We start from the raw sequence: 24,574 nt of genomic DNA on the forward strand, positions 1-24,574 counted from the left end.
ACTCACACACATTCACACACAGGCAAAGGTGGGTGAAGTGTCTTGCCCAAGGACACAACGACAGTATGCACTCCAAGCGGGATTCGAACCGGCCACCTTCAGGTTGCCAGCCGAACACTTAGCCCATTGTGCCATCTGTCGTCCTTCCGAACCTATTCTATCCATGTGCCTCGACTGCTGCCCCCGCACATGTTTAGTAATATTAGTGGCCAAAGTTCTCTTTGCTGCTAAGCCGGTGTGAAAGTTACTGAATGCAGAATTCGGGTCCTTGTTCCTGGCAAGGAGTAAACTCTGGGATGAGAGGGCAGACGTGTGATCACTTAAAGATCAGCCACTGTGTAAATCAGTAGCTCCAGTCAGCGAGCCACGTAGTATCGAATTGGTGAGAGGAAGTCGGCCAAGATAAAGGGGATAATTCCACGGTCCGTCGATAGGCATCAAAGCCCTTTGGGTTAGCGATGGTTAAAGACCGTGTCTCTGGGCCTCTGAACCGTGCACACTATTCTGTGAGTGTGGATTCATGGATGGACTGAAGACAGACACAAGTAACTCAGTGGGTCAGGCAGCATCTCTGGAGGAAAGGAGCAGGTGACATTTCGGGTCAAGAAGAAGTCTGAAGAAGGGGCTTGACCTGAAAAGTCACCTATTCCTTTCCTCCAGAGATGCTGCCTGTCCCGCTGAGTTACTCCAGCACTTTGTGTCTATCTTTGTAAACCAGCATCTGCAGCTCCTTCCCACACTTCACGGAGTGACCCTGTTGCTAATGGTAGGTAGACAAAAGGTAGGGAGACAAAAATGCTGGAGAAACTCAGCGGGCGAGGCAGCATCTATGGAGCATAGATAAAGTCCTGTAAAGTCCGATTAAATATAGTCAGCGAGTCTTCGATGAGGTGGGTGGTAGGTTAGTTGGTGGTGGGATGGTTCAGTTGCCTGATAAGTTGGGAAGAAACTGTCCCTGAATCTGGAAGTAGACAAAAATGCTGGAGAAACTCAGCCGGTGAGGCAGCATCTACGGAGCGAAGAAATAGGTGACGTTTCGGGTCTCGACCCGAAACGTCACCTATTCCTTCGCTCCGTAGATGCTGCCTCGCCCGCTGAGTTTCTCCAGCATTTTTGTCTACCTACGATTTTACCAGCATCTGCAGTTCTTTCTTAAACTACTGTTGTTAATGGTAGTTAGATTTCCGCACTTGTCGTGGTGACTGCACTTGAAGAGTCATTCATCGTAGTGGCTGCATCGTGACCTGAATGTGCAGCCCATAATTACGCAGCTAAAAATGATGAATAATGTTTGACACGATTTGGAAGTATTCTCGGTTTGCAGTTTTTTCCTCACTGGAAAGGCTGGTTTTCCGTGTTGAGATTTGTACTTCCACAATCCGCTAATCCAGAATTTGTGACAAGGAGCATGGAGGAAGGTGGATAGCAAACTGGAGGAAGGCAAAGTGGAGAAAGATACAGCATGGGAACAGGCCCTTCGGCCCACAGGCCTGTGCCGACCGTCGATCACCCATTCACACTAGTTCTACGTTAGGCCAGTCTCGCTTCCCACACACCGTGGGCAATTTTACAGAAAGCATTTAACCGACAAACCCGCACATCTTTGGGATGCGGGAGGAAACCGGAGCACCCGGAGAAAACCCACACAGTCACAGGGAGAGCATACAAACACAGTACAGACAGCACCTGTAATTTGGAACGAACCCGGGGCTCTGGCACTGTGAGGCAGTAGCACTACCAGCTGCGCCACCGTGCCGTGATTTGGATAGGTACATGGGTAGTAAAGGTTTAAAGGGATATGGGCCAAATGCAGGCAGGTGGGACCAGTGTAGATGCTCCAAGGAATATAGTCCTAGTCTGCTCAACCTCTCCCTACAGCTCAGGCCCTCAAGTCCTGGGAACATTCTCGTGTACAAAAGAAATGAGTGCATCTGAAGATAGACGCCAAAAACTGGAGTAACACAGCGGGACAGGCCGCATCTCTGGAGAGAAGGAATGGGTGACGGTTCGGGTCGAGACCCTTCTTCAGACCCATCAGGCTAGTTTGTGTGCAACTGAAGATGTCAGAGTCGGAACAGCAGATTTCTCTATGCATCCTCTTATGCTGGTGTCTAATTATTGATTAACATAATTACCAATGATTAAAAACTCCCTTTGAATTAATCTCTTAAACTTCTTAAACATGTGCATTAACATGTGCATTACATGTGCATTAACACGTGTCACATGCCAGCCCAGGAGAAAATAGGAGTAATATTGCTTGATGTGCACTTCTGAGCAGAGTTTTCTTCAAGCCATTTTTCTTGTTTGTTAAGATACTTTATGGAATTAATGGATGGTTACACTCGCGGACGTCCTGATTGGGAGACGGATTTGTTGGCTGGAGTACGGAGCAGACTGTTTGCTCGTGGGGGGGAGGAAAGGAAGAGGGGGTGGGGGGGAGGAAAGGAAGAGGGGGTGGGGGGGAGGAAGGGAAGGGGGGGGCGGTTGGTGAGTTGTTTAAGTGAAGTCTTGTTGTCTGGCAAATTGTGTGTGTGTGTGTGTGTGTGAGCGTGTGTGTGAGCGTGTGTGTGAGTGTCTGAGTGTGTGTGTGTGTATGTGTGTGTGTGCGTGCGTGTGTGTGTGTGTGTGCGTGCGTGTGTGTGTGTGTGTATGTGTGTGTGTGTGTGTGTGTGTGTGTGTGTGTGTGTGTGTGTGTGTGTGTGTGTGTGTGTGCGCGTGCGTGTGTGTGTGTGTGTGTGTGTGTGTGTGTGTATGAGTGTGTGTGTGTGTGTGTGTGTGTGTGTGTGTGTGTGTGTTGTAAATCCACAGACAGACAATACTTAAAACGTGCCTAATGTCTGGCATTTTTCTGACACCATCTTATCTGATTAGCAGAGATAGGCAGTAGATTAAAGCTCCAGTTGGATCAGTGTTCGGTGGTGGTGGAGGGGGGTGGAGGGGGGGGAGAGTGCGGGTGGGTGGGGTGGAGGGAGTGTAAACTCCCGTATAGACAAGCACACGTAGTCAAGATCGAACCCGGGTCACTAACGCTGTGAGGCAGCCGTGCTACCGCTGCGCCACCGTGCCATATTTTGGATTGCTACAAGGGGGAGGGAGGGGGAGCTCACAATTTAAATTGACAAACCATTTATTATGCGATGCCAGTGATCTGTATGATCGGTGACAGGTTCGGGTCGATTATGCCCGTTCCAAAACATCCTACTTATTTTAGTTTTAGCGATACAGCGCGGAAACAGGCCTCTCGGCCCATCTACTCCGCGCTGACCAGCGATCACCCCGTACACTAGCACTATCCTACACACTGGGGACATTTTACAGAGGCCAATTAACCTACGAACCCGCGCGTCTTTGGCATGTGGGACGAAACCGGAGCACCCGGAGGAAACCCACGCAGCCACAGGGAGAATGTACAAACTCCATACAGACATCTCCTGTAGTCAGGATTGAACCCGGGTCTCTGGCGCTGTAAAGCAGCAACTCCACCTCTGCGCCACTGTGCTGCCCATGGACTAGTTGTGTGTTCTTCTCCCTTAATATGTTGGCATGGAGAATGGATAAAGCATTTTAAATGAACCATTACATTAAATTAGAGGTTTGTAGCATTAATAGGACCAGTTGACAGCTTAATAATATTCAGGCCAGGCTTTGTTAGAGAAGATCACCTGAGGATTAAATGTACATAGGATTGAGTTGCTTGAGGAGTCTAATGTGCATAAAGGCTTCATGCACCGCTGTGGGTTTATAGAGCAAGGTTGAAAGGATTTCACTTCATTGCCAACTGATAGCATCAGGGGAGCTCAGATCCCATTTCAACCCATCCGCGCGGTGAGCAGGGTTCTAGAGTGAATTGCCCGATCTTGCTAACTCTGTCCCTGTTCTCCTCCCGCAGTCGTGACAGTGACCTCTCCACCATCATTTCCAACTTGCACCAGAGCAGGCAGCTCGTGATGCCCGAGAGTCAGAGTCGGAATGAGATAAAGCGGAACGGCGTGGACTTGCTCCCGGGGCAGGCGGGTGAGTTCGCAAAGCGTCATGGTCGCCTCTTGATACTTGTCTCCGGTAACCCACGGCAACGGGAGGCTTTGGAAGCAAATGTTGCCGGTTTTGTGATAAGGGACCGCAAGAAAGATTTGTGCATTTTGGGGCGGCACAGTGGAGTTGCTGCCTTACAGCGCCAGAGACGCCGGTTCGATCCTGACGACAGGTGCTGTCTGGATGGAGTCTGTACATTCTCCCTGTGATAGCGTGGGTTTTCTCCAGGTGCTCATGCTTCCTCCCACACTCCAAAGACGTACAGGTTTGCAGGTTAATTGGCTTCGGTAAAAAAATGTAAATTGTCTCTAGTGTGTGTAGGATGGTCAGCATGTGGGTCAATGCCCCTAGTGTGTGTAGGATAGAACTACTGTACTGGGTGATCGCTGGTCAGCACGGACTCAGTGGGATGAATGGCCTGTTTCCGCACTGTATCTCTAGACTAAACTTAACTAATCTGAAGGGAAGAAACCTCAGGAGGATGCAGGAGGCCCATAGATTCCTTTCACTGCTGCCGTTGCCAAGCAGACCGTGTTAATGTGTGAGAGGTTTGGATGCCATGTAGTCATGGTGCTGATACAGCATGGAAACAGGCCCTTCGGCCCACCTCCTCCATGCCAACCAAGGGCTATTGGGCTAGTCCCATTTGCCTGCATTCGGCCCATAAACTCTTCCTATTCATATTTCTGTCTAAATGTTTTGTTTTTTAAAGTCCTAATTGTATCTGCATTTGGCCCATTAGCCCTTTAATTCCTTCCTATCCATGTAAACTCCTTAATTATGTCTGCATTTGACCCATAGTGCTCTAAATCTCACCTATCCTTTTATTTGTCCAAATGTCTTTTAAAATTCATAATGTATCTGCCTTGTTCCTAATACAAGCTACCCTCTGAGTGGAAAAGGCTGCCTCGAGGTCCCTCTTAAATTTCTCCCCTCTCACTTAAAGCATCTGCCCTCTAGTTTTAGAAACCTCTATGCTGGGGGAAAAGACTGTGAGTGTTAATTTTATCCACGCCCCTCATGATCTTATACACCTCAATAAGGTCACCCCTCAGCCTCTTACCCCTCAAAGATCAAAGCCCTGCATTTAATAGGGATCTTTAATAGCTGAGCCTGATTGCACAAGTGTGGAATGCACAAGCACAAGGGTTCAGTTGTAAGAGTGCATGCGTGCACGCACATAGATGTTTATAGTACACTGATCTGCATTCATGCATGTACACCGACATCCGTGTACAGTAGAGTTTAGAGAGATACAATGTGGAAACAGGCCCTTCGGCCCACCGTGTCCACGCCGACCAGCGATCACCCAGTACACTAGCACTATCCTACACACCTTAGGACAATTTTACAGAAGCCAATTAACCTACAAACCTGTACGTCTTTAGGATGTGTGAGACCGGAGCAGCCGGAGAAAACCCACGCTCTCACAGGGAGAACGTACAAACTCTGTACAGACAGCACCAGTAGTCAGGATCGAACCCGGGTCCCTCGCGCTGTAAGGGAGAAACACTGCCGCTGTGCCACCGTGCCGCCCTTAATGTGAAAGGGATCAGGAAGTAGTCCACAACGTTTAGAGGTACTGACTTAGTCGCACCATCTGCAGCCTCTGCTGAGATCTCCAGCTAAACCAATGCACTGTCATTCACACACCACATGCCAGTATCACGAGCTACCGAAGGAGTTTTAACACTTTGTAGACTTAACCGCAGTGTGTGGCTGCGGAGAGGAAGTCACTCCTTGCTCTTGTTGCATTGTGACTTCCGCAGGTAAGATATTCTTCTTCAACTATGGTGTTTCTGCTCAGTAATACTTTTCATAGATCTGGAAACATCTTGATATAAACCTCTATTTTTCATAAAATCGGAGTGCATTTATGCGTGGATAGGATGGGACAACTTTTAGTTTTGTAAGCCCAATGCATATATTGCAAAATGCAAAACACTTTATTCTGACTAACCTGTGTTTTTTTTTTAATTGTGTTCGTCTGAGAAGTGTTTTTAAAGTAAAACTTATTCATTTTTATAAATTAGGGCAATGCAAGGCGCAGCGGTAGAGTTGCTGCCCCACAGTGAGAGACCTGGGTTTGATCCTGGCTATGGTGCCGTCTGTACGGAGTTTGTATGTTCTTCCTGTGACCACGTGGGTATTCTCCAGGTGCTCCAGTTTCCACCCACACTCCAAAGACGTATAGGTTTTTTAGGCTAATTGGCTTCAGTAAAATTGTAAATTGTCTCTAGTGTGTAGGATAGTGCGAGTGTATAGGTTGATCGCTGGTCAGCATGGACTTGGTGGGCTGAAGGGCCTGTTTCCACACTGTATTTTTAAAGTCTAATGTTTGATTAATCCTGCTGGAATGGGCAAGGGGTTGAAAGAGGGATGAGGTGGGTGGTGGAAGAGGGTAGTGAGTGGGGAGGGGGGGGGGGGGGATTGGTTTGGGAAAGAAGGTTTTTTTAGGTTTAGAGAAACAGCGCGGAAACAGGCCCTTCAGCCCACCGAGTCTGCACCGACCCGCACACTAACGCCATCCTACACACACTAGGGACAATTACTTTTATACTGTCAATTAACCTACAAATTTGTACATCTTTTGGAGTGTGGGAAACCGAAGATCTCGGAGAAAACCCACACGGTTACAGGGAGAACGTACAAACTCCATACAGAGAGCACCCGTAGTCGGGATCGAACCCGGGTCCTTGGCGCTGTAAGGCAGCAACTCTACCGCTGCACCACCGTGCTGCCTGTTTTCTGCTTAAACAAGCACAATAATGGATTAAATAAAAAAGTTTGGAACTCATCCACAGACTAAAAGTACCAAGAAATCTTCTTAAAACAAAATGTAAAGCTCTTTAAACTGTTCTGTGCTGTATTTGTGTTGGGCACGGAGTTACTGGTCTGGAATCTTGATCAAACCACCCTTTTGTTCTGCACCGCACGTCCCCCCTGCCCTCTTTTGGCCATGTCCCTCCTATCCATGTATCTGTCCAAATGTCTTTAAAATGTTGTTATAGTAACTCTTTCAACTACTCCATCTGGCAACTCATTCCATACACCCACTGTGTGCAAAAGTTGCCCCTTAGGTTCCTTTTAAATCTTTCCCCGCTCACCTATGTCCTCTGGTTCTTGATTCCCCTAGTCTGGGTAAAAGGCTCAGTGCATCTACCCCATCTATTCACCTCATGGTGTTGTGCTCCTCTATAAGATCACCCCTCATCTTCCTGTGCTCCAAGCAATAATGTCCTGCCTGCCCTCCCCTCCCTACAGCTCAGGCCCCTCGCATCCTGGCAACACCCTGGTAAATCTTCTCTGCTGGCATAAATTGATGGTGATGTTTGGGTTCCGCACTGCCAAAGGTGCTGGTTTTCAAGAAGGGGTTAAATCCATTAAATCATGAGCTGCTCCCATCTCTTGGGTGAAGGTGCAGGAATGGACTGCAGATGCTGGTTTAAACTGAGGATACACACAAAAAGCCGGAGTAACTCAGCAGGACAGGCCGCATCCCTGGAGAGAAGGAAAGGGTGACGTTTCGAGCCGAGACCCTTCTTCAGACTGGTTAGGGAAAAGGGGAAACGAGAGATATAGACGACGATGGAGAGAGATAAAGAACAATGAATGAAAGATATGCAAAAAAACTAACGATGATAACAGGCCATTGTTAGCTGTTTGTTGGGTGAGAACGAGAAGCTGGTGCAACTTGGGTGGGGGGAGGGAGGGATAGAGGGAGAGGGAATGCCAGGGTTACTTGAAGTTAGATAAATCAATATTCATACCGCCGGGCTGTGTGAACAGGTTCCATGCAGTGAGATGATGAAAAATGAGGTGTTTCTCATGGGTCGCCTTAAACCACAGCCTCAAAGACAAGTTAACTGTTTTTCTCTCTCGTTACATGGTTTGATGAGTGCGCAGTTAACAGCTGCAAATTTGCCTCCACCTGCAGAGGAGATGTGCTTCATTGGTAATTCACTGGTTGTAATGAAGTAAAATATAAACGTGGGTTTTTTCCCCCATCTGGTACCAGCTGTGGCTTTCCTCAGCCTCTCCACCATCCACTCCACATTTCACACTGTCTAGGGAAAGCAGCAAACATAATCGACGTATTCAAGCACCTCATATTCCGCTTGGGCAGCTTACAACCCAGCGGTATGATGATTGATTTCTCTAACTTCCAGTAGCAGTTGCGTTCCCTCTCTCTCCATCCCTCCCCCACCCTAGTCTTCCACCTAGTTTCACTGTCGTCCTGCTTAGTTTCACTTGTTAGCTTCACCATTTATCACCTTCACCACAGCCAACAATGGACCATTGTGGGCTCCACCTTTCTTTGATCATCTTTGCTGCCCTTGATTTGTCCCTTTGCATACCTTTCTTTCATTTGCTCTTTGCACCTCTTCATATCTTTCGTTTTCCTCTCCCCCGACTCTCGGTCTGAGGAAGGGTCTCGACCCGAAACGTCACCTCTTCCTTTTCTCCAGAGATGCTGCCTGACCCGCTGAGTTACTCCAGCATTTTGTTGTCTTATCGTTGGTGTAAACCAGCATCTTCAGTTCCTTCGTATACATAAGACCAGTTTCACATCCCTCGCCTCAGCGAGTTGTTGATGAATGGGTTTCTAAGCCCAGGTGACAGCGTGAAGGCAAGGTGGGCCAGTCAGCAGTTTCAGTCGGGGATTGTTTAAAGGGCTGAGGCACAATCTAATCCACTTTGCACTGTTCATTTAACGAAGGTGAAGTTCACAAGTTATAGGAGTAGAATGAGGCCATTCGGCCCATTGAGTCTACTCGTTCATTCAATCATGGCTGATCCCTGCTTCCTCATTCGATTTTCCTGCCTTCTTCCCATAACCCTTGACACCCGTTCTAATCAAGAAGTTGCTGGCTTGGGCCTTGTGATTCCTCTGTCGTTTTGTATTTTTAGCCCTTTGCAACATGTCTATAGCTGCCTTTGTCTGCTCTGTAAATGGAGACATTGACCTATTTTCATATTTTTTTATTTAATGGCTTGCGTTGATGATCCAGAGACTGGAAAAACTCTTTGGAGGTTGTGAGCTTTCAGTCGATAATATCCGGCAGTGTTTCTCAATCACTGGTACGGGCACTCTTGGCAAAGATGTATTTCGGAACCCGTCCCTACCTGCTTACAACACAGGTGTCACATGTAACATCAGTCCATGGGGATAGACACAAAATGCTGGAGTAACTCAGCGGGTCAGGCAGCATTTCTGGAGAGAAAGAATAGGTGACTCTAACCTTCTTCAGAGTCTCGACCCGAAACATCACCCATTCCTTCTCTCCAGAGATGCTGCCTGTCCCGCTGAGTTACTCCAACATTTTGTGTCTATCTTCGATTTAAACCAGCATCTGCAGTTCCTTCCTACACATCAGTCCGCGGGGAGTAGTCTCAACTTCCTTTCCATCCACCCCTTCATGTGACTATCTGCTGGCTGCAGTTGCAACAGAGTTTAGTGAGGAACATTCCGGACACAAGCTGCTTGCAAGAAAGAGACTGTAGGAATACGTGTAGGATGGAACTACAGATGTTGGTTGAAACCAAAGATAGACACAAAATGTTGGAGTAACTCAGCGGGACAGGCAGCATCTCTGGAGAGAAGGAAGGGGTGGCGTTTCGGGTCTGAGGAGGGGTCTCGACCCGAAACGCTCATTCCTTCTCTCCAGCGATGCTGCCAGTCCCACTGAGTTACTACAGCTTTTTATGTCTGCAGGAATACTAACAGTCTCTTGATGCTGTTTCAACAATCTAGTGGCCTTATAGTGGTTTAAATTAAAGGCCAATAAGTGAAGAAGATACAGAGATGAGACGTCAGATGGACTGAATGAGGAACGTCTGAGACTTGGACTCCATGCACTGAGCCGGGATAATGGGTGGTGTCATGGTCCTCAGATGAGGTAACATGGATGATGAGCACGGAGAGAGAGAGAGAGTTGTGGGGGTCAGATACGGTGCGCACAGTTGGATGGTAGTCAATGAACCATTGGGTTCCCAAGGAGCTGCTTGTCAAAGAATGGAGACCATAGACAAAGGGTTTGCGCTGCGTACTGTGGTGGCAGATACACTAGAGAAGACAAGGGTTAAGTTCGTGTTCATAAGTCATAGGAGCAGAAGTAGGCCATTCAGCCCATTGTTAGTGATCTGGCCCAGCACAGTGGCGACATCTGCAAACTTGTAGATGGAGTTAGTGCCAAATTTGGCTGCACAGTCGTGAGTGTGTGGGGAATACAGTCGAGGACTGAGAAGACATCCTTGCGGGGCACTGGTGCTGAGAACTAGTGTGGAGGAGATGTCGTCATCTTTTCTCCCACTGATTGTAATCTGTGGTCTGTGGGTCAGAAAGTCCCAGGTCTAGGGGTTTGGAGATGAGTTTGGATGGGATTATGGTGTTGGAAGGCAGATACCTAAGGAGTCGTCTTTGTTGGGCGGAGGTGTCTTTGTCGTCCCCCTGTTCCAATGATGAGTTTAGGGCCAGGGAGACGGTGTGTGCTGTGGACCTGTTGCAGCAGTAGGCAAACTGCAGTATTCCAGAGAGAGTTAGATAGAGCTCTGAGGGCTATCGGAATCAAGGGATATAGGGAGAAAGCAGGAACGGGGTTTAGATGATCAGCCATGATCGTATTGAATGGCGGTGCTGGCTCGAAGGGCCGAATGGCCTACTCCTGCACCTCTTCACTATGTTTCTATGATCAAGGGTGGTTGAGAGGCTGGAGTTAATGTGTGCCATCACCAGTCTCTCAAAGCCCTTCATGAAGACATAACTAAACCATTTTTCAGGCAGATCAAACATCATCTCCATTTACCTGCTGCTTCTCTATATCTTTCTGCAATGACAATCTGGCTAATTCCGTAATCATCCAATTATTGCAGGATATGTAGGTCTCCCCTCCCCCTTCCACCCCCCCACCCCCCTCCCCCACGCTCAACCTCTGATTCTTGATTTCCCTACTGTGCGTCTACCTGATCTACTACTCTCATGATTTTGTACACATCTATAGGGTCATAAGGGGTAGGAGTCGAATTAGGCCATTCAGCCCATCAAGTCTACTCCACCATTCAATCATGGCTGATCTATCTCTCCCTATTAACCCCATTCTCCTGCCTTCTCCCCATAGCCTCTGCCACCCCTCATCCTCCTGCACTCCAAGGAATAGTCCCAGCTAGCTCAACCTGTCGCTGCAGCTCAGGCCCTCTGGTTCCGGGCCGCATCCTCGACGGATGTTTCATCGTGCTACTCAAGCAGGGGGTGGCTGTTGCCAGCTAATTTGCCACTGACCCCGACTGGTCTGTATCAATTAGGACTAAGTGTTTCCGAAACTCAGTGACAGTGCGGCTCTGCGAGGCAGCAGCAGCCCCAGGGCCGTGCGGTGAAGTTTGGCGTCAGCTGCAAGAAAGTGATGCACGGTCTGAGGTCTGAGTGTTGATAAAATCTAATTGCTGTATTGATCGGAGCTGGAGCCAGAGGTAGCTGCCGTGGTAATTGAGAGATCTCGCTCGCTGTTCAGCCCCCGGAGCCCGCCTCGCCCTCCGCTCACTTCCCACTTCCCGAGGGACGTGTAACACGCTTGCCGCAAATCCACGCACCGGCTCATGTTCTGTGGCCAAGCCTCCTCAAAGTGCCTTCTCAACCCAGGCGGGTGTGATTGACAAGTGTTATGGATCGACACAAAATACTGGAGTGACTCAGCGGGACAGGCAGCATCTCTGGGGAGAGGGAACGGGCGACGTTTCGGGTCGCGACCCTTCTTCAGACAGAGTCAGGGGAGAGGGAATCAACCGGTATGCAGAGAGAGAGAGAGATATACAGTAGAACACATGAATGAAAGATATGCAAAAATAAATAACGGTGATAAAAGGAAACAGGCCATTGTTGGCTGTGGCCCAGGTGAGAACAAACGCAGATAATGAGCCTCAACAAGACGGCTTTGAAGCTGGGACGACTTGAGTGGGGGAGGGATGGAGAGAGAGGGAATTGCAAGGGTTACTTGAAGTTATAGAATTCAAAAATCAAGCAAAATATGAGATGCTGCTCCTCCAATTTGCGATTGGCCTCACTCTGGCAATGGAGGAGGCCTCAGACAGAAAGGTCAGTGTGGGAATGGGAAGGTATATTAAAGTGTTTGACAACCGGGAGATCAGGTAGGTCCAGGCAGACTGAGTGACTTACTCCACCATGTTTATGTATCTGTTTTGTTTAGATACAGCAGGCTCTTTGGCCCACTGAGTCCACTCCGACCAATGATCACCCATACACAAGCTCTATCCTACACGCTAGGGACAATTTACAGAAGCTAATTAACCTACAAACCCGCTTGACTTTGAAATGTGGGAGTTTGAAACTAGAGAGGCAGCCACATGGAGAATGTACAAACTGGATAGCTGCTGCCTTACAGCGCCAGCGACCCTTATTCAGACACAGTATTTTGTGTCAAATATCTTCGGTTTAAACCAGCATCTGCAGTTCCTTCCTACACATGTGCTGGGGTAACTCAGCGGGTCAGCCAGCATCACTGGAGAGCAAAGATAGGTGACGACCCTTCTTCAGACCACCTACCTCGATTCTTGGTGTGTAAAAAGGAACTGCAGATGTTGGTATAAAATGAAGATGGACACAAAGTGCTGGAGTAACTCAATGGGACAGGCAGCACCTCTCGGTAAAAAGGATGGATGATGTTTATCGTCGTGTGCACTGACGTACAGTGAAAAGCTTTGGTTGCGTGCTATCCAGTCAGCGGAAAGACATTACATGAAGAACGGTTTCAACCCGAAATGTCACCCATTCCTTCTCTCCAGAGATGCTGCCTGTCCCGCTGAGTTAGATTAGATTAAACTTTATTAATCCCCTTATTCAGGGGAAATTCTGATGTCCTTCTGTTACCCCGGCTTTTTGTGTCTATCTACATGAATACAATCAAGCCATTTACAGTGAATAGATACATGATAAGGGATTATGTTTAGTGCAAGATAAAGTCATCAAAGTCCGATCAAGGATAGTCCGAGGGTCCCCAATGAGGTAGATAGTAGTTCAGCACTGCTCTCTGGTTGTGGTTGGATGGTTCAGCTGGGAAGAAACTGTACCTGAATCTGGAGGTGTGCGTTTTCACACTTCTATACCTTTTGCCTGATGGGAGAGGGGAGAGGAGGGCGAGGCCAGGGTGCGTTCGTCCTTGATGATGCTGCTTGCCTTGCCGAGGCAGAAATGAAGTCAATGGAAGGGAGGTTGGTTTGTGTGATGGTCTAGGCTGCGTCCACAATTCACTGCAAGGGATCGGGACCCTTCTTCAGATGGAACAGTCTCATTCACTGTACGAGGATCTTGGTTAGGCCACATTTGCAGTATTATTTGCTGTTCCGGTTACCACATTAGAGAGCCAATATTCAAGAGTGTTTAATCGCCATGTGCACAGCCAAGGGAAAACATGTAGATTTTTACTTGCAGCAGCTTAAGGGGCCTGTAAACATGAATCAGATCAATCATATCTATAATAAACAAAAAAAATCAATAAATTAATTACCACAATGCGAGTGCAAAAAAAAAAACAAACCCCAGGGTCCTTATTACAACCACAGTCCATAGAACATCATAGTCGAGGTTAGTGTTGTGTCATGTTCAAGAGTGATAGTTGTTGGGAAGAGGCTGTTCTTGACCCTGGAGAGGTTGGTCAAACTTGGACTGTTTCCTATGGAGCGTCAGAGATGGAAGGGAGACGATAGTAGTGCATAATATTATAATATTAAGATACATGGATAGACAGTTCCCCGCATGGTGGCAATATTCAAAGACTAGTGGCCATAGATGTGAGGAGAGAGGAGCAAAGTTTAAAGGGGGTGTTCAAGACAAGTTCTTTGCAGAGAGAGTGGTGGGTGCCTGGAACACACTGACAGTAGTGATGGTGGAGGTAGATATGATGGTGGTGTTTAGAGGCTTTTAGATGAGCACAAGGGTATGCAGGGAATGGAGCGATATGAATCACATGCAGGCAGAGGAGATTAGTTTAGCATCATGTTCGGCATGGATATTGTGGGCCGAAGGGCCTGTACTGTGCTGCACTGTTCTATGTTCTAGAGTGGCACGTCTTGAAGGAGCATCCTAAAGACATAGGATGTGAATGAATGAATGAATTATATTTTGAGTGTGGTGCGATACTTTGAAAGCATCTTGATGTGATACTTTGGAATGAATGTCATTGAGTGTGGGTGGAAACCGGAGCTCCCGGAGAAAACCCACGCGGGTCACAACGAGAACGTACAAACTCCGCGCAGACAGCAGCCGAGGTCAGGGTCAAACCCGGGTCTCTGGTGCCGTGGCAGATCTTGCAGGATGCCATTTATCAGGCAGAGGACTTCCTGCCGCATCCTTCCTCTCTCAGGAAGCCGGCGAACGTGTTCTGAACAAACACCGCTTCTGTCGAAGTCGACCGATCACGAGACCAAGATAAAAATCTTGTCCTCGCGATAAGCCACTGTAACGAAGGGGGCGCGGGTGAGACTTTTGGAGCAAGGCGTGTGCTTCTCCCCTGTCCATATTCAGAGAGCAGGCATTTGCCAAAAGAGCGGCTTTCAAAAAAAAAAAAAAGTGGATCTTTGTGCAAATTCTGACTCCCAATGTAGCCTTGTCATGCAATGGAAAGAGGGTTATCAATTCCAAAACACCTTTTCAAACAGCTCCTCTATCTTGATACGATGATATCAAATCATCTCAGATTGTTCAACCAAAATGTGTAAAGTTTGCATGCCCCAAAAGATCTGAAGGACCACAAAACAGATCAAGGTTTTTTTTTTCTTGTCGAGCGCATCTGTCTTAACCTGAGTTGAAGCGATTGCTTTTAATCTTAATTGAGAAAGACACACATACAGGGGATGAGCGGACACTGCTGTCTAACATGGTGTGGTAGCAAATCTGAAGGGTTGTGGCATTAAGCAAGGATTTACTGTGCCTGCAGTCAGCTAGATCTGTGTCTATAAACAAGCCCAATCCTCTGATCCAGTTTGTCTAATTCTGTCTGTCACGATTCCATGGATCCAGGAGGATCAGATCGGCTCTTTGTGTCTGGATTTCCGCGACTGATTATCCCACATGGGGCTGCACCTCATCCTTTTTAATTTGGTTTGGTTTATTGTCACGTGGACCGAGGTACAGTGAAAAGCTTTTGTTGTGTGCTAACCAGTCAGCGGAAACACAATAAATGATTACAATCGACCCTGGGAGAGTCCAGGACCAGGGGTCATAGTGTAAGAATAAGGGGTCGGCCATTTAGGACTGACATGAGGAAAAACGTTTTCACCCAGAGAGTTGTGTATCTGTGGAATTCTGCTACAGAAGGCAGCGGAGGCCAATTCACTGGATATTTTCAAGAGAGAGTTAGATATAGCTCTCAGGGCTAACGGAATCAAGGGACATGAGGAGAAAGCAGGAACGGGGGTACTGATTTTGGATGATTAGCCATGATTTGCTCGAAGGGCCGAATGGCCTACTCCTGCACCTATTTTCTATGTTTCTATGCTATTTACAGTGTTTCGATATGATAAGGGAATAACGTTTAGTGCGAGGTAAAGCCAGCATAGTCTGATCAAGGATAGTCGAAGGGTCATCAAAGAGGTAGATGGCTTCGGTGGGATTGGGGGGGGGGACTTCCTCGTAGATTATCACCCACGAGAGACACTCTAGGAAGGGAACTATGACCCCTTATCCTTCCCTGCCCCAGAAGGTGTGACCCTTCTCCTTCTGACTGCGCGTTCAGATGAGTTGAGGCAGGGATTCCAGCGCTCGATGCCTTTGAGCATCCAGACGACCACCACCTTGAACTTGGTGAACCTCAACCTCCCAATAAATGGATCCTATAAGTGGGACGAGTTCTGTCCGGCAACTGGGCCAGCACGGACAAGCTGGGCCGATGGGCCTGTTGCTGTGCTGGATAATGCGATGACTCCATGACTCATTCCATGGCATTCCTAAGGCTAAATGCCGCTAAATGTTGCTGTTGAATAATAATAATTGGGAACTAGTTTTAACTTTGAATTTGGCCAGAGTGTGGTCCTGACCTCCCTTCTACCTCACTGGAGACCTTTGAACTGCCTTGAACCGGGCGTCACCTTGCACTAGATGTTGTACTTCTTGTCCGTTATCTGTGTACTATGCACGGCTTGATCGTATTCATGTACAATCTTTTTTCTCTGACTGGTTAGCACGCAATCAAATGCTTTTCACTGTACCTCGGCACATGTGACAATAACAATAAAGTAATCTAAACTGTCTGAAGGTGTGGTGGAATCCGAGATAACTGGGGCATTCGGTCAGGAATTGGTTGGGCATTGGAGAGAGATTTACTTAATAACTTGACTGCTTGTGGAAAGAGTGGGTGGGGAGGGGAGCGCGTGGGCTATGGGATTGTTCCATCAGGAGCCGTTACAGTTCCCTGGAATCCTAGAGTTACACAGCACAGGAACAGGCCCATCGGCCCAGTTTGTCCGTGTCGGCCCAATTGCCTGACTGAACTAGTCTCACTTGCCTGGGCATAGCCCATAAACCTTTCCTGTCCTGTTCATAAATTCCAGGAGAATAATTAGGACTTTCGGCCCATCAAGCTTACTCCGCCATTCAATCATGGTTGATCTATCATTCCCGCTCAACCCCATTCCCCTGCCTTTTGTCTGTATACTGGTCTGAATGTAATTGCACCATTGACTCTGCCTTCACCACCCTCTGTGGAAAATTGGCCCAAAGATCTCTGTTAAACCCTCCCCCTCTCACCTTTAACCAGAGATTTCCACTAGTGCCCAGCTGTTATCAGGCAACTGAACCATGCTGTCAACAACTAGAGCGCAGTCCCGACTTCCCATCTGCCTCATTGGAGACGCTCGGACTATCGTTGATCGGACTTTACTGGACTTTAGCTTGCACTAAACGTTATTCCCTTTATCCCATATCTGCACACTGCTGGTTTAAATGGAACAGAGACACAAAAAGCTGGAGTAACACAGCTGGTCAGACAGCATCTCTGGAGAAAAGGAATAGATGACATTTTTGATCAAGACCCTTCTTCAGAGCGAATAAATAAATAGTTTTATAGTCCCCATACCCCGAGGACAAGACTGGCTGTTTCCCTGCTGAATTGATATGACGGCGATTAGATATACTTCTGACGAGGCATTGTTTAATTTAGTTTAGAGATGCGGCGCAGACACAGGCCCTTCAGCCCATCGAGTCCGCACCGACCAGCGATCCCTGCACATTAACCCTATCCTGCATGCACACACGCACATGCACACACGCACACACACACACACGCACATGCACACACGCACACACACACACACACACACACACACAAACTTACAATTTACACATACCAGCCAATTAACCTACATCTTTGTACGTCTTCGGAGTGTGGGAGGAAACCAAAGATCTCAGAGAAAACCCACGCGGTCACGGGGAGAGCGTACAAACTCCGTACAGACAGCACCCGTAGTCGGGATTGAACCTGAGTCTCGAGCGCTGCACGCACTGTAAAGCAGCAACTCTACCGCTGCGCCACCGTGCTGCCCCCGCATGGTGATCGGTGTTAAATTCTTGGCAAGTCTCTGAATTGTGGATGACTGACTGTAAGCACGGTGAAATCTCATTGACGTGGATCTCAGCATTTTCCATGTGTCGGGAGTGATCTCTCTATCTGCCGCTGCACGTAAGCACATCATTTGGAACATTACTCCAAATTGGAAGGGTTTAGCAGAGATAATGATGAAGATTTACCTTCGTAATAAAGGGTTTAAAACCTTGCTAACAATGCACTTATTTTTGACTCCACGTAATTGAGTTTTGATTACAGAGGGAACGCACAGAATAGGCGGCCAAATTAGGGACAAAATCAATTTCTCTACAGCCTGTGGGTTTGCCATGACGCGAGCTATTTGATTTCCCAACTCGAGAGGTCTACTTCTGGGAAGTGACTGTCTCGATGTAGCTGCCGATCAGGCGCTTGAGTGCAGGCAGCGTTAAGGCCAGAATAGTTCTCAGGGCTGACGGAATCAAGGGATATGGAGAGAACGCAGGAACGGGGTACTGATTTTGGATGATCAGCCATGATCATGTTGAATGGCGGTGCTGGCTCGAAGGGCAGAATGGCCTACTCCTGCACCTATTTTCTATATTTCTATGCTTCTATTTACAGTGTATTGATACATGATAAGGGAATAACGTTTAGTGCGAGGTAAAGCAGGCAAAGTCTGATCAAGGATAGTCCGAGGGTCATCAAAGAGGTCGATGGCTGCAGTGGGATTGGGGGGGGGGAACATCCTCGTAGATTATCACCCACGAGAGACACTCTAGGAAGGGAACGATGACCCCTTATCCTTCTACTGCTCCAGAAGGTGTGACCCTTCTCCTCCTCAGCGCGAGTTCAGATGAGTTGAGGCAGGGATTCCAGCGCTCGATGCTTCTGAGCATCTAGACCACCACCACCTTGAACCTCAACCTCCTGCACCTATTTTCTACGTTTTTCTGCTTCTAGAATCAGCCAGTAGGCAGAGCACCAGGAGGGGGGGGGGGGGCAACAACATTGATGGGGGAAACACCGAGATTAAACTTGGAGATTACCTGGCAGTGGGAGAATGGAGCTAAAGTTCCCAGGCTGCGGTCTCAGGACAGCGATCCTCGGCAGCGGGTAGTCGGGACTCGTGGAGAGCAGAACCCGCCGTGCAGCGTTGTTCCAGGTGCCCCATATCTAGAGCCTCCAGACTTAGATTGTGTTTAATCAGAGGCAGGCCTGGCTGCCCTTCATCCCCTCAGTTGCAACCGGTGCATCTGTGCCGATTAATGCACATTTAATAAGGGAGGACTCTAATCTCTTGATACCGTTAGATCTAAGTAGAGATGGGTGGTGTGTGCGTGGGCGCATGTCATTAAAGTGCCTGCCTGTCTCACGTGTGTGTGTTTGCAGATAAGTCTCTGTCTCTGCTTAATTGTCCCAATATATATATATTGTGTATGTGTGTGTATGCATCAATCTCCACCTGTGTGTGTGTGTGTGTGTGTATGTTTTAACTATATTTAAAGCTGGCGGAGCTGAATTTCTGGTGCCACCCAACCATCCTCCTGCTGTTCTGGGCATTGATGGCAGCTTGCTCAGTAAAAGCCACTCTTGTTTTGTTCCCTCACTCCTCCCTCTCCCCTCTTCTCTCTCCCCCCCTCTCCCTCCTCTCACCCTTGCTTTCCCACCCCCTCTCTTTCCCACCCCCTCTCTTTCCCACCCCCTCTCTTTCCCACCCCCTACTATCTCCCACCCACTCTCTACCCCCCCCCCCCTCTCTCCCCCATATCGCCCCCTCCCCCCTCTCACTGCCCCCCCCCCCCTCCCCCTGTCTATCTCCCCTCCCCCCACCTCTCTCTCTCGTGCTCAGCTGCATTTTAACACCACCCACCACAGAAGCCTGAGAACATTAAAGTGCTCTCCTCACCTCACCCGCAGGAAGTCACAAACCAATCAATGACAGGCTTGCGGCCAGCCGGCAGGGCTGGGCAAACATTAGATCAATAAGTTATTAGCACCATTCTGTCAGCTGTAATGTTAAGATTGATCACAAGGAGGGCTTCTGTATGCTGCCTGGCACATCCCAGCCTGATAAAGATGACAGATTAAGGGACTAAAGCAGGGGAATTAAGGAGCCAGGCTGTCAAAGCTGTCACTGACTGGACATTACTGCTGATTTTTTTTACTCTTCCCTTCCCTCTCACACTATCCCTCTCATTCTCCATCTCCCTGGTGCTTGACTCTCTCTCTCTTTCATCCTCTCTCCCTCTGTCTCTCCCTCTGTCTCTCCCTCTGTCTCTCCCTCTGTCTCTCCCTCTGTCTCTCCCTCTGTCTCTCTCCCTCTGTCTCTCCCTCTGTCTCTCCCTCTGTCTCTCTCCCTCTGTCTCTCCCTCTGTCTCTCCCTCTGTCTCCCCCTCTGTCTCTCTCCCTCTGTCTCTCCCTCTGTCTCCCCCTCTGTCTCTCTCCCTCTGTCTCTCCCTCTGTCTCTCTCCCTCTGTCTCTCCCTCTGTCTCTCTCCCTCTGTCTCTCTCCCTCTGTCTCTCCCTCTGTCTCTCTCCCTCTGTCTCTCCCTCTGTCTCTCTCCCTCTGTCTCCCCCTCTGTCTCTCCCCCTCTGTCTCTCTCCCTCTGTCTCTCCCCCTCTGTCTCTCTCCCTCTGTCTCTCCCTCTGTCTCTCCCTCTGTCTCTCTCCCTCTGTCTCTCTCCCTCTGTCTCTCTCCCTCTGTCTCTCCCCCTCTGTCTCTCTCCCTCTGTCTCTCTCCCTCTGTCTCTCTCCCTCTGTCTCTCCCCCTCTGTCTCCCCCTCTGTCTCTCCTCCTCTGTCTGCACCTCTGTCTCTCTCCGCTCATTCCTCCCCACCCCTTGATTTACTTACCCTCAGATAGTGTTTGTGTCGGCACCAGACTAGAGGGCATAGCTTTAAGGTGAGAGGGGCAAAATGTAGAGGGGATGGGTGGGACAAGTTTTGACACAGCGGGTATTGGGGGTCTCGAACGCACTGGCACGTGTGGTGGTGGAGGAAATATGATTGTGGCATTTACAGTAAGAGGCTTTTGGATGGGCACGTGGGTATGGTTTCTGACTGGAAATGGTAACTGATTGTTTTTCCACAGATGCTGCTTGACATGCTGAGTTCTTCCAGCATTTTGGTTTTGTACCATTTCACCCCGCTCATCGAATTTTTACTTAAAATTCCACCAGCATCCCCTTAGATTTTATAGAAAGATTGAGGTCCTGCAGAGTGAACATTTGGAGTTAGGAAAGAGGTTAAAATTCAGAATTTTAATGGCAGTGATATTGAAAGATGCAGTATGGAAACAGGATTTAGGTGCCATCAATGCAAACCAATGCGTTTTCTGAAGTCGATCACAATCTCATTTGATAGACTCACAAAGCTGGAGTAACTCAGCGGGACAGGCAGCATCTCTGGATAGAAGGAATGGGTGACGTTTCGGGTCGGAAGAAGGGTCTCGACGCAAAACGTCACCCGTTCCTTCGCTGCATAGATGCTGCTGCACCCGCTGAGTTTCTCCAGCATTTTTGTGTACCTTTGATTTTCCAGCATCTGCAGTTCCTTCTTAAACACTCAAATTACAACATCTGTTTGAGCGTTTGCCTTTTGCAAGCATCTATATGGAAGTCTCCTGGGGTGGTTTGAGCATTAAGGAGTTTGAAGCACAACTTGAATTCTTATAAGAGGGTAAACAAGGAAGGGTCTCGACCCGAAACGTCACCCAGAGATGCTGCCTGTCCTCGCTGAGTTACTCCAGCTTTGTGTGTCTAACTGCAGAGATGGGGATCTTATGTAAAACTAACACCAAAACGAATCTACAGATATCCATCCGTTAAGCCAGAAGCAGGTGGATGAGTGGACGCTAATGGAATGAATGATACTTTATTGTCACATGTGACAAGTCACAGTGATATTCTTTGTTTTTCACACCCAAGGTATGCAAAGAGTGGCTACATAAAGGGCGTCGATAACGTTATAACGTATCCCACTCCAGGTCCTCCTTTATTCTCCCCCTCCCTCACAGTGGTCCCGCCCCACGCCGGATTCTCCGGCTCCCACCTGGACCACCCACGACCGCCAGCGCCCGCAATAATGAATTTGGATTGTGTAGGGGCAGAGCAGACAGAGGAGGTACCGTCCTCTGTTAATGGCGGAGCAAGTGGCGAGAGGCCTTGTGGCTTCCTGCTGCCATTGTCTCTCACACTCAGACCTTGCACAAGTGGAGCAGGCTTTTTCCGGACTCGACCTCACCCCCCCGCCTCCACCAATAACCTCGTCAGCTGCTCTTGTGCTGTCGGAAGCAACTTCAAGGGATTCAGTAAGCGGGAGATTATGCATCACTTTTTTTTTCTGTTGTCTGTCTAAGCCCATGCTGGCAGTCATTAATTACTAATTAATGCATGTGTTCCCATTCATTATGATTTAATTAGTACCCCAGGGTAATTAATGAGGGGAACTGGGTCCCGATCCAGTTGTTGCTGCCAGCGATATGGTCGAATGTGTAACAGCGCCATCTTTGCATAACGCTCCTTACAGCAGTCAGCTGCCCACAGATTAACTGCGGCCTCTTGTAAAAGCCCCTCCAGTCCATCCAACTTTGAAAGACTTGGACCATCGCAGTGACTTGGCAAAGCAGGGCCACCCTGTACATACCACCCTGTACGTACCACCCTGTACGTACCACCCTGTACGTACCACCCTGTACGTACCACCCTGTACGTACCACCCTGTACGTCTTTGAAGTGTGGGAGGAAGTGGGAGATCCCAGGGAAAACCCACGCGGTCACAGGGAGAACGTACAAACTCCGTACAGACATCACCCGTAGTCAGGATCGAACTCGTGTCTCTGGCGCTGTAAGGCAGCAAATTGCTGCGCCACTGTGCTGCCCATGTGCGGGGCACGTTTTGTTACGCAGAAGGTAGTGGGTGCCAAATAGGGCAGTGTCTTTTCCAAAAGCTTTTGGATAGGCAGAGTTTGTCTGAAGAAGGGTCCCCACCCGAATCATCACCCATCCTTTCTCTCCAGAGATGCCGCCTGTCCCGCTGAGTTACTCCAGCATTTTTTTTGTCTATATTTTTGATAGGCACATGGATGTGCTGGGAATGAAGGATTATGGATCATATTCAGGCAGTCTATCTTGACACAGATATTGTGGGCTGAAGGGCCAGCATGGAAACAGGCCCTTTGGCCCATTTAATCCACACTGGCCATTGATCACCCGTTCTCACTAGTTCTATGTGATCCCACATTCTCATCTGCACCCCACACACCCTGGGGGCAATTTACAGAGGGGAAATTAACCTCCAGAACCAGCACGTCTTTGGAATGCGGGAAGAAACCGGAGCGCCCGGAGTAAAGCCAGGCGGTCACAGGGAGAACGTGCAAAGTCCACGCTGAAATTAGCAGGGGTCGGGATGGAACCCTGAAGCTCCGGTGTGGTGAGGCATCGGCTCTACCGGTAATAGACTCTGCTGACAAAAAAAGTCCGTCCGCAGAAACGCTTTTCACTGCAGAGAAATTCGGCGTCACCAGATTAACGGAACAAATGTGGACAAGTTCCAAAACCGATAGATTCACGGCCAATAACTCGAAGGTTGTTATTATTTCGCTATACTGGTTTGTGGCGGAATCCATGAAAAATATAAATTGTATCGGCATTTGTGCGCCAAGGCTCAAGTGAATTACAATACGCGCGTGATATAATGGTGGTACTATATCATCATAACAGGACCATCAGCCTAGCTCCCAGCTGCGCTTCTGATAATGTGGCTTCCACTGTTCCTTCAGCAGAACTGGTTAAAATGCCCCCCCTGAGCTGAGTGACAAAGAGACGGCTTGTTAAACTTTCGACAACCTACGGGCCTAAATATTAAAAGCATAATTTACCAAATGCTCAAACTGTGGACGGGGCTTTCAAATTTTTTAACGGTGGATTTACTTAAACCACGTGCCTGCCGTCATCATTCTGTTGGCAAATTGTGCATTTTCACACAATGGAGACTCTGTGCCTGAAATGTAGTTGCGGTGAATAAAATAGAGACAAATGATGTACCCACGGTTCGACCCACATCATATGATTAGCGGATGAGGGATTGTCCACGCGTGTTTTCTCAGTCGCGGTCCTATAATGGACCATTTCCCCCCCTCCCTCCCTCCCTCCCTCCCTCCCGCGTCCTCCATTGTTGCATCTTGGGATTAACAGATTGTGGAGAGGGATTTTGGGGTCCAGATTTTCAACCTCCTGAAAGTGGCAACACAAGAGGATAGAACGGTAAAAAAGATCTGTGATATGCTTGCATGCATTGGTTGGGGCATTCAAAGTGACGACAGTCAGGAAGGTAGGATGCAGATCTCCAAGACTATGGCTAGGCTGCAGTTGGAGTATTCTGTGCAGTTCTGGCCATCCCGTTAACGGGAGGATGCGGAGGCTTGGGGGAGGGTGCAGAAGAGGTTTACCAGAATGTTGACAAAAATGCTGGAGAAACTCAGCGGGTGAGGCAAGCAGCATCTATGGAGCGAAGGAAATAGGCAACGTTTCGGGCCGAAACCCTTCTTCAGACCAGAATGTTGCCTGGATTTGAAGGCGTGAGCTACAAGGAGAGGTTGGACAAACTTGGATTGTTTTCCCTGGAACGTCAGAGGTTGAGGGGAGACCTGATAGAAGTTTATAACATTCCGAGAGGCAGAGATAGGATGGACCGGCCTGACCTTTCACCCCGGGTGGAAACGTCACACACGAGAGGGCATAGCTTTAAGGTGGGAGGGGCAAGTTTGTTTCACAAAGGGTGGTGAGTACCTAGAGAGCAGGCACTGCCATATTTGTGGAGGCAGATATGATAGTGGCATGTAAAATGCTTTTAGATAGGCACATGGATATCCAAGGAATGGAGGGACATGGATCATGTATAGGCAGATGTGATTGTGGTAAAATCACGGTATCTGACCAGGGTAAAGTACTGGGAACACCCAGTGGGCAACTCCCAACCCAACCTGGACCTT

The 24,574-nt window shown here is 48.5% G+C and overlaps 1 protein-coding gene across 8 annotated transcripts in view; it reads left to right on the forward strand.

Moving 5' to 3' along the window:
• The window catches only part of samd11 (sterile alpha motif domain containing 11), a 244,144-nt gene that overhangs the window by 124,694 nt on the left and 94,876 nt on the right, over positions 1-24,574 (forward strand). For all 8 annotated transcript variants that reach the window (XM_033048526.1, XM_033048527.1, XM_033048520.1 and 5 more), the window contains exon 5: positions 3,893-4,017. In XM_033048526.1, coding sequence (XP_032904417.1) covers positions 3,893-4,017 — 125 coding nt within the window. The remainder of the gene's footprint in view (positions 1-3,892; positions 4,018-24,574) is intronic.

The sequence above is a fragment of the Amblyraja radiata genome, chromosome 31 (assembly GCF_010909765.2).
Source record: "Amblyraja radiata isolate CabotCenter1 chromosome 31, sAmbRad1.1.pri, whole genome shotgun sequence".
Classification (NCBI taxonomy): Eukaryota; Metazoa; Chordata; class Chondrichthyes; order Rajiformes; family Rajidae; genus Amblyraja; species Amblyraja radiata.